Genomic DNA, 12,933 nt, shown 5'->3' with positions numbered 1-12,933 from the left:
TAAAATACTTTGTTGTTAAACTGACCTTTCATGTGTGAATATTGTAAGTACTCTTGAATGGAGATTATGGGGTCTTGCCCTTCTGGTCTAGACACTTCCTTAAAAACAGTTTTATGTCTTTGTTTTGTTCTCATCTTAGATGAGTAATTTTCATTTCCACAGAGTGTATCATTAGCCACACTGCATTTGCTGCTATAGTCAACATCCCCATATTAATTTTGTTTTGGACTGTCTGAAAATTATCTTTAATCTTAACTGTGTTTTGCTGCTTGGTGAAGCCACTCTTTTTCCTATTTTCTTTTTATTTGGATGATGAAAGTACATTTTAGTACTTGAATTTTTGCAAGATCTGACCCTGCCTAACATTTTCTGTTCTCGCTTTCTCCATCTATTTCCTGACATCTGACAGTTTTCCTTGCATATTAGTTTAATTTTCCACCCTACAAGCTTTCTGCATATGCCAGATATACTCTCTGAGGTGACTGCTCATCTAGTTAGAAATGGAGTGCTTTGTTATAAAAGGTTTTTCCATGTGTTTGAAGCTGCAAGTTTTTCACAGCCCACAGCCACAGACTTTTTCTTGAAGGAATTCTAATACTTCCTTGAGTCCAGGAATTTTAAGACTCAACTCTTTTCTGATTTTCTTATTTTCTGATTTTTTAAAGTGAAAATCTGATTTATTTATGTGTAGCATTTATTCATTTTACAGCCATTTTTTTTAAAAAAAAGTGTCATCACTTACTCTGAGATAGCTCTCTTGATGAACTATTTAGTAGGGTCTTGTAGGTCACTTTTCTCATGTTATGTGTCACATTCTCAGATAACTGTGTCTAACCCTCATTGGTAGAATTGATTTTTCTGTGAAGTTACAGTACCAGCTCACAGTTCTCACAGTGCTCTTAACTCTTTATTTTCTATTTCATTATATTATTTGCTTTCTAAATCATGCAGAAATGAATATACAATATACAATAAAAGGGATCCTACACAAACCTATTTGAAAGGAATTGAAAACTTTTTGTACCCTCTCTAATTTGCTTACAGCTTATCAGATACTTGGTTTACAGTTCATCACATCACTATTTTTGCCGTGAAGAAGACCATAAGATTGGTACATGTCAGTGTAGGAAATAAGCAAGAAGAGATTACTATGTCAAACTGACATGCAGTTCTACTGCATTATCTACATGACAAGGAAGATACAGTGAGTTATACAAGCTAATGCAGGCAGTTTTATGGCCTTCTACACTCCAATATAGTCTTCTTACACAAATTTTGGGGCAGAAACTTCCCGTTGCTTTACGATTAAAAAATAACTTAACCAATTGGCAAAATTAGGACATATTAAGAGCATAATAAAGGTCAAAATTATTCATACAATCTTACAAATTCATATTAATTAAATTCTTTATAGTTGCTTTCAGTTTCATGCAGGAGATCTTCCATTATTTCTCTCAATTTAGTTTAATTTAATTTTTTTGTATTTTCTTGTTAAATAAAGCAAAAAAACTGCTCTGTATGACTAGTCTTATGGAAGTCTTTTTTTCATTTTCTTTAAGCAGGCTGTATGAATCCTAAGTGAAATTATTTTTTTCCCATGTGCACCATATGTTAGATTAGTGGATCTGTAACTGAGAGAGATTACTGCTGCTGGACCACCAGTACTAAACAGGAGTTCTTCTGCCTTACTCTGTCATTTAGAATGGGGATATCAGTCTTCCTTTTATAAGAGCATCTTTTCTTCACTGGCAGGCATCAAACTGTTAAATCACAAAAGTGCCTAATATAAAGAATGCAAAGTCATTGTGTTAATAATAGTAAATTCCTTCCTTGAAAGGAAGGAAAACAAGGAGATTGTTATGCTTTGTCTTTAGGTATTTTAGTTACCATTTTTTGGAATGGCTTATGCTGTTGCCTTCAGTGAAGCAGAGTAATGGCAAGATTAGGTTTTTATTATGTATTTTATATCCAACATTTTTCATTAGTTTTGGGGTTTATTTAATTGTCCATTACTAACAGAGAGTTATTCACCAATTTTTAAGGTGGAAACTCCTGGTTTAAAACATAAACTAACGTGATTCTGTCATATGGTTTTGAACTACTTTTTTTTCAGCTGAAGAATTTTATCCTGTCTTATGAAGATCTTGGAAGGCAAACAAAATTTACTGAGCAACATAAGACACTCCTTTTTCTCATTAAAATTTTCTATTTACAATAGTTATTTTAATTCCTTCTTATTGGCATCAGATTGGGCTTGTATTTTCAGGCAGTTGACTCTATCTTCAGGCAACAGATGCATTTAAAATAAACTGCAATAAGATTCTATTTTTGAGATCTAGTGATTGGAAGGGAATCTTCTGTCAATCAGATATACATTCAAGTGGGTTTTTTTTTATTAAATATTTTATTTTAAAAGATTTGCATTTGTTTTCACATTTGCTAACTAAAATTGTAAAGGAATGCTAAAGAATTATGTGATAGAAATTTTCACCTGGAATTTATTTTATTTATAATATCATACTTAATGTGCAACATAAATAGTGTAAATTGTCAATTCATTTGCATATTTGGGTATTTTTCAAGAAAGCTAAAGAAGTTTTATAAACAAACTTTCCTTACTTTTATCAGTCTTGATGCTATTAGGTATATTAAAAATTTTAAGCCATGAGTTATTGAAATGATAGAAGCCTAGCATGACATCACCTAATAGATTGAGCAGCTGCATTGTTCTTTAAGATACTTCACACTTCGCAAATAATCATAAGCAAAAATAGTCCCACGAGTATCAAAATATACTACTTTGCCAATATTGTGTCAATATTTAAAGGCAAAATTCAACTTTGCAGCGGCAGCCAAGTAGACTTTAAGTGGGTGGGAGAAGGCTGGAAGAACCAGTAGCCAGTGGAGGCTCCGGGAAAAAGGATTTAAACCTCTCAGTAGAGGAAAGAGCTGCAGCTGCTGCTGCATGAGGAAATTACTGTTTGCTGTTATAGTTGTCCCTCTCCTCACTTCTTTTCAGGGTTTGTACCATAATAATTAATCCAGAGTCCTCAGGCTGCAGGTTCTAGCTGTTCTTTTCCTACAGTGGGTCAAGGAGGTGGATAGAATCTCTGTGTCTGGAGTTTTGTTGTGTCACTAATAGTAAACAGTAGACAAATATGGAAATGAGAAAGAGATGAAAGCAGTAAGAAAGCCTGTTGTCCATACAGGATGATTTAGTTCTGTATTCTTTCATAAAATAAAAATTCATATGTATCTATCAAAATTACATACATTAGATTTCAAACTCATGGTGATTCCAGGTGTCTCCTCATATTTAAGATCATATTTATTCATTTCTATTTTTAATTGCATATGAATTACGTTAATCATGTTCATTTAAAACTATAATTGATGGAATCTATTTTAAAAGATGGATTAGAAAATGTAAGGACTTGACACACTCTTTCCATTGCTAGGCCATGGAAAGTGCGACTGTGGGAAGTGCAAATGTGATGAAGGCTGGTATGGTGAAGCTTGCCAGTATCCAACTACTTGCAATCTTACACGGAAGAAAAGTAATGAAATGTGCAAGAATTCTCAGGATATCATCTGTTCTGGTGCAGGTAAGAGGTCTTTTGTTGCTTTTGATGGCTTAATATTCTCCCTGTGTTATTTTGAGAATCACTGTAATTTCTTTTCTAATTAGGAATTTTGTAGACTGTGTTTCAAAAGACTAAGAAATAACTGTATGTATACTAAAATGCTTAATTTTCATATAGGCCTATACCTGTGCATATGATGTGCACTGATTCAGAATGCCTACTTTAGTACCCTGGTTTATCCATAGCTATTTTATGTTGATGAAACTACAGCTGCGTCATGCATTTTGCCCATCAAAAGGTTATAGTAAGGGAATTAACATAGAAATGGCAGAAATGGCATTTGCATATACTTTTCCAGGACATTTTTAAGCTGTAAAATGATTATTAAAAAGTGTTGTGGAAGATCTGCTAAATCATTTTAATGAAGTATTTCCATCTTCACTTTTCTAATTTGGTATCTCTCTGTTCTCTAAACACCTAAGCGACACCTAAAAGACACCTAAACTGACTCAAAAATAAGCATGGTTCATTGTGATCAAAGTACTTACATAAATAAGTTTAAAGTACTTAAACAAGAATGTTAAGACCTGTTTTTCCTCTTTCTTTCCTTTGCTAGAAGTGCCCCCATTCTAACAACTGCTAAGAGTGGCTAAGACAGGAGTGTTTGTGAGGTCAGGAAATGAGTAAATGTTTTTGGTTTTGCTGGTATTAAACAGGACATGAATTCCAATGAGACTGACTAGGGAGTCTGAGGTAACTTTGATGAGCCTTAGCCATAGATATTTTGCCTTGAAGGGATTGCGTTTCAATGTACTGCTGACATTGCCTTTGGGGTCTGAACTCTGTTTAATTGCCAGTAAAGATGGGGAGGGATTATACGAGTTGTTGCAAAAACAGTCTTCTACTGTCACACAGCTAAACATTTGTTGTAATTCTTTTCATGAACCAATCAAGATCCACCTAAAATGTATGTTTTCTGACTCAACTACTCCTAATCATTTGTCAGAGCAACTAGGTCATCCTATCTAAACAGAGATTCTCTATATTCTCTATTTTTTCTGACCGTGTAAGTCCTTAATATGTTTATTTATAACTGTTATATGTTATCATGCATTGTGTTTCAAACTGAAAAATATACAGAAGTATATACATATATATACATATATATACACACATATATATACATATATATATACAGAAGCTAAGATTGGGCTTTCTGTTTATATGGATTGTTTCTGTGTCTGTCTTTATTTATCTGGATGATCTTCAGATTTCAGCCTTCTAAAAATAAAATACATACCATCTCTGATGGACTAATGAAACTTCTCATAAACTGCTGTCATTGAGTACTGTCTTAAACATTTCCAGGTACATGTCAGTGTGGCAGGTGTAAATGCGCAAACTCAGAAGGAAATGGACTGGTCTATGGTAAATATTGTGAATGCGATGACAGAGAATGCATAGATGATGAGACAGAAGAGATTTGTACAGGTATGTATTTTAGTGAGTGCAAGAAGGGTGGTGAAGATGAATACAGGCTGTTATAAAATCATTATTTGTGTAGACGTATGAAATGTCTACTGAACGTATGACTTAAAATATTTGCAAGAATTTAGCTTGCAAATTGTAAGTGGGAATTTCAGGTGCAGAAATCCTGTGACATCTTCCACTTTTTGGAAGAACTGCAGAAAGGATTTTACAATGTAATTCACTAAGGTAATTTGCTTAATGTGTTTGTCTTTAGTAGAATATAAGAAGTGTTAATGCTTTGTAGCGCAGATGAGAGCAAGATGGAGGACAGAAAGAAAAAATGAAAGAAAAAAAGAAAATTAAATTACTAGCAATTTTGTCAAGGAAGAGAAAATTTAAAAGAACGAGAATAAATATGGATGAAAACTCAGAAGCAATTCAAGAGACAAAAAGGGAAAAGAATGAACAAAGAAAAATTTGAACTGTGATAGCCAAGGCAAAATAATAAGATGGAGTGAAATCTGCTGATAGATAGAAAAGCAACCAAAATATAAACTATGCTTTCATTTCATTTTAAGATAGGAAACTGGCAATTTAATATTGTGCAATGCACACCACTTATGGCGTTATAAATATTGTTGCTGATATTACTAGGGAGGCTTGTCCTTAAGATGGAAGTTGCTACAGATATTTTTCAAGCTATACATGTGCATACTGTGTCTGTATGCACACCGGATGGTTCAGAACTGCTTTTAGACTATTCATACTCTGATAATAGTACTTGCTCTGTGTGTGTATGTATATATAGAGGGAGTATGTGTGTAAAATAGCTTTACCTACCTTTATCCATACACAGAAAACAGAATAAATTCTTCTATATATTTAAGTGCCTTTCAAGGCAAAAAGAACTTTTTTGTTGCATAGGATTAGGTAGAGATTTTAAGTGAGGGTAAAAAAAATGGTCCTCTGAAATCCAAATACGGGAGTAGAGCACAGTATTTCCACTAATTGCCTAAAATGAAATAAGTGTAAGGTAATAATTTTTATGTGCCAATTATGCCATGTATATGTATTTGCTTGCAACTGTTGCATAAGGTACCAAATATGGTAAAAGTTCACCATTTAATTCCAGTAAATTCTCCTTCTACTGTTTCTGTCAGGTTTTTTTTTTCCTCCCACACCTGTGTGGATGCTGGTTTACATTGTTAGGTTTTTCTTAGCTCTTGTTTCTCTTTGTTTCATCCAGTGGTACCATATTCCAAAACAGACCAGATGCATCTCTGTAAAAAACTAGTTTTTTATGTATGCAGATAACTAAGTATTCTGATGCAACAGGACAAAAAATGATGCTAGGTTCAAGTCTCTAAGGGCTGTGATTCATCAGTACAAAAGGCCTGATACCTTATTTAAGGTTTGGAGCATTTTAAAGTAAATATAAACTAATGATCTGTTGTCTTGGTTAGGTTGTTGTAAGCTGAAAAGCTTATGCAACTAATGATCTGTTGTCTTGGTTAGGTTGTTGTAAGCTGAAAAGCTTATGCACATATGCTGTGAGTGTTAGATTTCTCTTTGCTTTCTAACAAACCTCTACAGGACACTGTCCCACACGACATCCTTGTCTCTAAATTGGAGAGACATCAATTTGATAGGTGGACCACTCGGTGGATAAAGAACTGGCTGGATGGCCGCACGCAAAGAGTTGTGGTCAATGGCTCGATGTCCAGCTGGAGACCAGTAACAAGTGGTGTCCCTTAGGGATTGGTGTTGGGACCGGTCTTGCTCAACATCTTTGTTGGTGACATGGACAGTGGGATTGAGTGCGCCCTCAGCAAGTTTGCCGATGACACCAAGCTGCGTGGTTTGATTGACACACTGGGGGGGAAGGAATGCCATCCAGAGGGACCTTGACACGCTTATGAGGTGGGCTGATGCCAACCTTATGAAGTTTAACCATGCCAAGTGCAAGGTCCTACACCTGGGTCGGAGCAATCCCAGGCACGGCTACAGGTTGGGCAGAGAAGAGATTCAGAGCATCCCTTGCAGAGAAGGACGTGGGGGTGTTGGTCCATGAGAAAATGAACATGAGCCGGCAGTGTGCGTAAAAGCCAACCATATCCTGGGCTGCATCAAGAGGAGCGTGACCAGCAGGTCGAAGGAGGTGATCCTGCCTCTCTACTCCACTCTCATGAGACCTCACTTGGAGTATTGTGTGCAGTTCTGGTGTCCTCAACATAAAAAGGACATGGAACTGTTGGAACAAGTGCAGAGGAGGGCCACGAGGATGATCAGGGGACTGGAGCACCTCCCGTATGCAGACAGGCTGAGAAAGTTGGGGCTGTTGAGCCTGGAGAAGGCTGCGTGGAGACCTCACAGCAGCCTTCCAGTATCTGAAGGGGGGCTATAGGGATGCTGGGGAGGGACTATTCATTAGAGACTGTAGTGATAGGACAAGGGGTAATGGGTTCAGACTTAAACAGGGGAAATTTAGATTGGATATAAGGAAGAAATTCTTTACTGAGAGGGTGGTGAGGCACTGGAATGGGTTGCGCATCCTTGGCGGTGTTCAAGGTCAAGTTGGACAGAGCCTTGGGTGACATGATTTAATGGGAGGTGTCCCTGGCCGTGGCAGGGGGTTTGGAACTAGGTGATCTTAAGGTCCTTTCCAACCCTAACTATTCTATGATTCTATAACAATATATGTTAACAAGGACATGTGATAGGACAAGAGGTAATAACTTTAAACTGAAAGAGGGTAGATTTAGATTAGACATTAGGAAGAAGGTCGTTACTGTGAGGGTGATGAGACTCTGGTGTAGGTTGCCCTGTGGATGCCCCATCCCTACAAATGTTCAATGCCAGGTTGGACAGGGCTTTGAGTAGCCTGGTCGAGTGGAAAGTGTCCCTGCCCATGGCAGGGAAGTTAGAACTAGGTGAACTTTTGAGGTCCCTTCCATCCCAAACCATTCTATGATTCTATGATCCCACATTGAACCAAGCCTTATGCAGAAAATGGATATCACATGAATTGAAGGTCAAAGGAATATAATTTCATCACAGAAAAAGAAGACCCCATATGCCTATCTGGTTATTGCTTCTCTCCCCTCCTCATGCTGCCTTTAATATCATCTCTCCTTCCACAGAATTTCCACCACAGGAATCACTTAGTTTTATTTATGAAGTAAAAAGAAACAGTGCTCAAACCCTGTTCTGCTTAGGTAGCATTGGCCCCTGGATACTCTCTCTGTCCACAGACAGGGTGAACCTAATCAGTGAAATCAGTTCCTGTTGTACTGTCCCAGTTTGTTTAGCACCCATTTAGTTGCTACATATCTTTGATTGCCCTTGAAGGTATAGATGGGTCTTCAAAGAAAGCGAATTCGGAAGTATCAAACTAATGAAAAAACAAAGCTTCTATTTACACACATGTTTTCCAAAGACTGCAGCTGTGAGCTGTGTTTTTATCCTGGAAAAGCATAGAGTACCGTGCTGAGATATGGATGTATTTTAATCTTTGCACAAGGGGAGTGCATTTTTTAAGTAAATCAATTATTAGGTAAGGCAGAGTTACAAAAATTTATCAAGCTTTTCTAGTCTCAGTTGGATTTTTATCAGTCAGTTGACTGCATCACTTTTTGTTTGAGATTACTTAAACTTTGGAATCAAGTTGCAGTGTATTTTTAATAAAATATCATGGTTTCTAGGAAATTAAATTCTGATCATGATAATTTTTATCCAAGGCACTTTGTTTTTCTTTCTGTAATGGAGTCATTTTGTCTTCAGTCAAGAGCAAGAGGTAGAAAATTATATCATTTAATTCATAATTATTTGAGGACTACACAAGAGTGAGTGAAGATTGAAGTAGTGATATTTTAATCTGCAAAAACTGCCAGTGGATCAAGTTAATTTGCTTTGTCAGCTTTTTTCCTTTTATTTCTTATCCTTTCTTAAAGGACATCCCTTTAGTAAAAAACATTATTTTAGACTGTTGTTTATTTATCTAAGTATTTTTATCTTCTGTTATATTTTGACATGTTACCAAAAATTTGTAATGAAAAATCCATGATTAATTTTAAAGACAGAAAAAAAAAATAAATTCAAATATTTTCCCCAGGTCTGAATTTGACAGTTAAGGATATAAGTTGACCAGACTGTGATAGAGATGACCTGGTCTATTAAGCTTAACATACCTGGAGAGAAAAAAGGGGAAGATCCTGACTTGATCCTTCTAATAAAGAGTTAATTTATGGCCTTAGGATTAGTAAGAGTTGCAGCTACTTAATTTAAATGCTTTGTGTCTTTGAAACACATGGCAGAAGTACCTTAGTGGATCAAAATATTCAGAAACTGGTTTCATGAAGCCTCTGATGACCCAACTATCTTTTGGGGAGATGTGTGGTTTGTTAAATGAAGATCTAAAAGGTTCATTTTACTATTTCTTATTTTTCATGAACTGGTTTATCCATGCTCCAAGATCTTAACAGGTAAGAAGGGAAGCCACATACAATGTAGACAGTTTGTAAATCAAAGTCCCTCTGCTGGAATTATCTGAGGAGTCAAGAACACTTGCAGTAAGGAGACTGTAGCAACTCAGACAAAGACCCCGTCCCAAACCGTGGCTGTTCCGGTCTCTGGCTGCAGGGAGTGCCAGAGCCTGCTGCTGCCGAGGGAGGGAGGCCAGCATTCCACCTGTGTGAGGTGTGAGCAGGTAGAAGATCTGCTTAGCTTGGTGGCCGAACTTAAGGAGGAGGTCGAGACGCTGAGGACCATCAGGGAGTGTGAAAGGGAGATCGACTGGTGGAGTAACTCCCTAGCATGTCAGCAGGAACGGTTCCAGGGAGATACCCCCCACAAGGGGATGGACCCCCTGTCCTCTCAGACAGAGGGGGACGGCCCGAGACAGCCCCTGCCCTGTAGCTGTCGCACAGAGGTAAGGGACCAAAAAGACGATGAGGGCTGGAAGCAAGTTCCAGTTTGGAGTCGTGGGCAACCTTCCTCCCTTCCTGCCCTGCTTCCCCAGGTGTCCCTCCGTAATAGGTTTGAGGCCCTGGATCTTGATGGACAGGTAAGTGAGGATGTGGTGCAAGGCCAGACTACAAGGTCACATAGGAAAAGGCGGTCGACTTCGCACCTCAAGACTGCCTCTGATAAGAAAGAAAGAAAAGTCATTGTCGTAGGCGATTCCCTTCTGAGAGGAACAGAGGGCCCGATATGCAGAGTTGACCCTCATCATAGGGAAGTGTGTAGTCTGCCTGGAGCCCGGATCAGGGATATCACCAAGGCGCTCCCCAGCCTGGTGCACCTAACAGACTACTACCCGCTGCTGGTCTTCCAGACAGGTGGGGAGGAAGCTGCTTCCCGCAGTCTGAGGGGGATGAAGAAAGGCTACAGGGCCTTGGGGCGGATGGTGAAAGAGTCTGGGGCTCAAGTGATCTTCTCCTCACTTCTTCCATCTTCCGGTGATGATGTGGGATGGAATGGGAAAATTCAGTCCGTAAACAATTGGCTACGAGACTGGTGCTGCAGGCAGGGCTTTGGGTTCTTTGATAACGGATGGTTTTTTAAGGCTCCAGTCCGGATGATGGCACGTGGGAAAGGTTTAACTCACAGAGGCAAAAGGATGCTGGGGCATGAATTAGCAGGGCTCATTTGGAGAGCTTTAAACTAGATTGGAGACCTGTGTTAAGTCAGGAGATTATGATCTGGTGGCAATTACAGAGACGTGGTGGGACAGCTCACATGACTGGAATATACTCATGGAGGGCTATGTCCTTTTCAGGAAAGACAGGCCAGCCAGGCGGGGTGCTGGGGTTGCTCTTTATGTGCGAGAGCAGCTACAATGTACTGAGTTCTGTCCAGGGACAGAGGACGAGCGAGTTGAGAGTCTGTGGGTGAGAATTAAGGGGCAGGCTGGCAGGGGTGATACTGTTGTGGGTGTCTGTTACAGGCCACCGGATCGGGGTGAGGAAGTTGATGAGGCCTTCTACAAGCAGCTGAGAGCGGCCTCACAGTCACAGGACGTGGTCGTCGTGGGGGATTTTAACTTCCCTGATGTTTGCTGGAAGGACTACTCAGCAACCCAGCCACAGTCCAGGAGGTTCCTCCAGTGTATGGATGATAACTTCCTCATGCAAATGGTGGATGAGCCAACCAGGAGAGGAGCGCTGCTGGATCTCATCCTCACTAACAAGGAGGGTCTGGTCGAAGCAGTAAAGGTTGAGGGCTGCCTTGGTTGCAGTGACCACAAGATGGTGGAATTCAGAATCTTGGGTGGTAGGACCAGTGGAATAGCAAGTAGAATTGCAACCCTGGACTTCAGCAGGGCAAACTTTGGCCTTTTCAAGCAATTGCTAGGGGAAATCCCATGGGCAAGGCTGCTTGAAGGTAAAGGGGCCCAAGATAGTTGGTTGGCATTCAAGAACTGCTTATTCCGAGCTCAAGAGCAGAGCATCCCGACACGTAGGAAGTCAAGGAAGAGGGACAGGAGACCTGCGTGGCTAAATAAGGAACTGCTGGGTATGCTCAAGTGGAAGAGCAGAGTTTACAGGTCATGGAAGGAGGGGCTGGCCACTCGGGAGGAATATAAGGCTGCTGCTAGAGGATGTAGGAAGGCAGCTAGGATGGCTAAGGCCTCCTTAGAATTAAATCTGGCAAGAGGGGTCAAGGACAACAGAAAGAGCTTTTTCAAATACATAGCTGATAAAACTAACACCAGAGGCAAGGTAGGCCCACTGGTGAACGGGGTGGGTGCCCTGGTGACAGAAGATACAGAGATGGCAGAGTTATTGAATGCCTTCTTTGTCTCTGTCTACTCTGCCGGAGGCAGTCCTGAAGAGCCCTGTACTCCTGAGACCTCAGATGAAGTCAGGTCACTGGAGCAGTTTGCCTTAGTCCATGAGGAATGGGTTAGGGACCAGTTGAGCAATCTGGACATCCATAAATCCATGGGTCCAGATGGGATGCACCCATGGGTGCTGAGGGAACTGGCGGAAGTCATTGCTAGACCACTCTCCATCATCTTTACCAAGTCTTGGGAAACGGGAGAGGTGCCTGAGGACTGGAGGAAAGCAAATGTCACTCCAGGCTTCAAAAAGGGCAAGAAGGAGGACCTGGGTAACTATAGACCGGTCAGCCTCACCTCCATCCCTGGGAAAGTGATGGAACACCTTATCCTTGATGCCATCTTAAGGCATATCAAGGATAAGAGGGTTATGAGGGGCAGTCAACATGGCTTTACCAAGGGGAAGTCATGCTTGACCAACCTCCTAGCCTTTTATGAGGAAATAACACGATGGATGGATGATGGCAGAGCGGTGGATGTGGTCTACCTTGACTTCAGCAAAGCATTTGACACAGTCTCCCACAGCATCCTCATAGCTAAACTGAGGAAGTGTGGTCTGGATGATCAGGTAGTGAGGTGGACTGCGAACTGGCTGAAGGACAGAAGCCAGAGAGTTGTAGTCTATGGGGCAGAGTCTAGTTGGAGGCCTGTATCTAGTGGAGTGCCTCAAGGGTCAGTACTGGGACCAGTATTATTTAATATATTCATCAATGATTTAGATGAGGGAATTGAGTGTACTGTCAGCAAGTTTGCTGATGACACTAAGCTGGGAGGAGTGGCTGACACGCCAGAAGGCTGTGCTGCCATCCAGCGTGACCTGGACAGGCTGAAGAGTTGGGCAGGGAATAACTTGATGAAATATAACATCATAACTGTATAACTGTAGATAACATAATAATAAATAATAAAACAATAACTATAAATAAAAATAAAAATAATAAAAAAAAATAAGAAATAATAAATAGATAACATAACATCATAACTGTAGAGTCCTGCATCTGGGCAGGAACAACCCCAGGTTCCAGTATAGGTTGGGGAATG

At 39.9% G+C, this 12,933-nt stretch overlaps 1 protein-coding gene across 1 annotated transcript in view; it reads left to right on the top strand.

Annotated features, from left to right (window-relative positions):
* Positions 1–12,933, top strand: part of ITGBL1 (integrin subunit beta like 1) — a gene marked incomplete at both ends in the record, with an annotated part of 135,739 nt that overhangs the window by 54,406 nt on the left and 68,400 nt on the right. Inside the window, 2 exons of the mRNA XM_080613106.1 lie at positions 3,459–3,605; positions 4,953–5,075. Of these exons, the coding sequence (XP_080469232.1) occupies positions 3,459–3,605; positions 4,953–5,075 (270 nt within the window). The remainder of the gene's footprint in view (positions 1–3,458; positions 3,606–4,952; positions 5,076–12,933) is intronic.

Source organism: Psittacula echo (assembly GCF_963264785.1).
Source record: "Psittacula echo genome assembly, chromosome: 3".
NCBI lineage: Eukaryota > Metazoa > Chordata > Aves > Psittaciformes > Psittacidae > Psittacula > Psittacula echo.
Note: the sequence above shows the minus strand (reverse complement) of the source record. Positions and strands in the feature narration are given on the sequence as shown.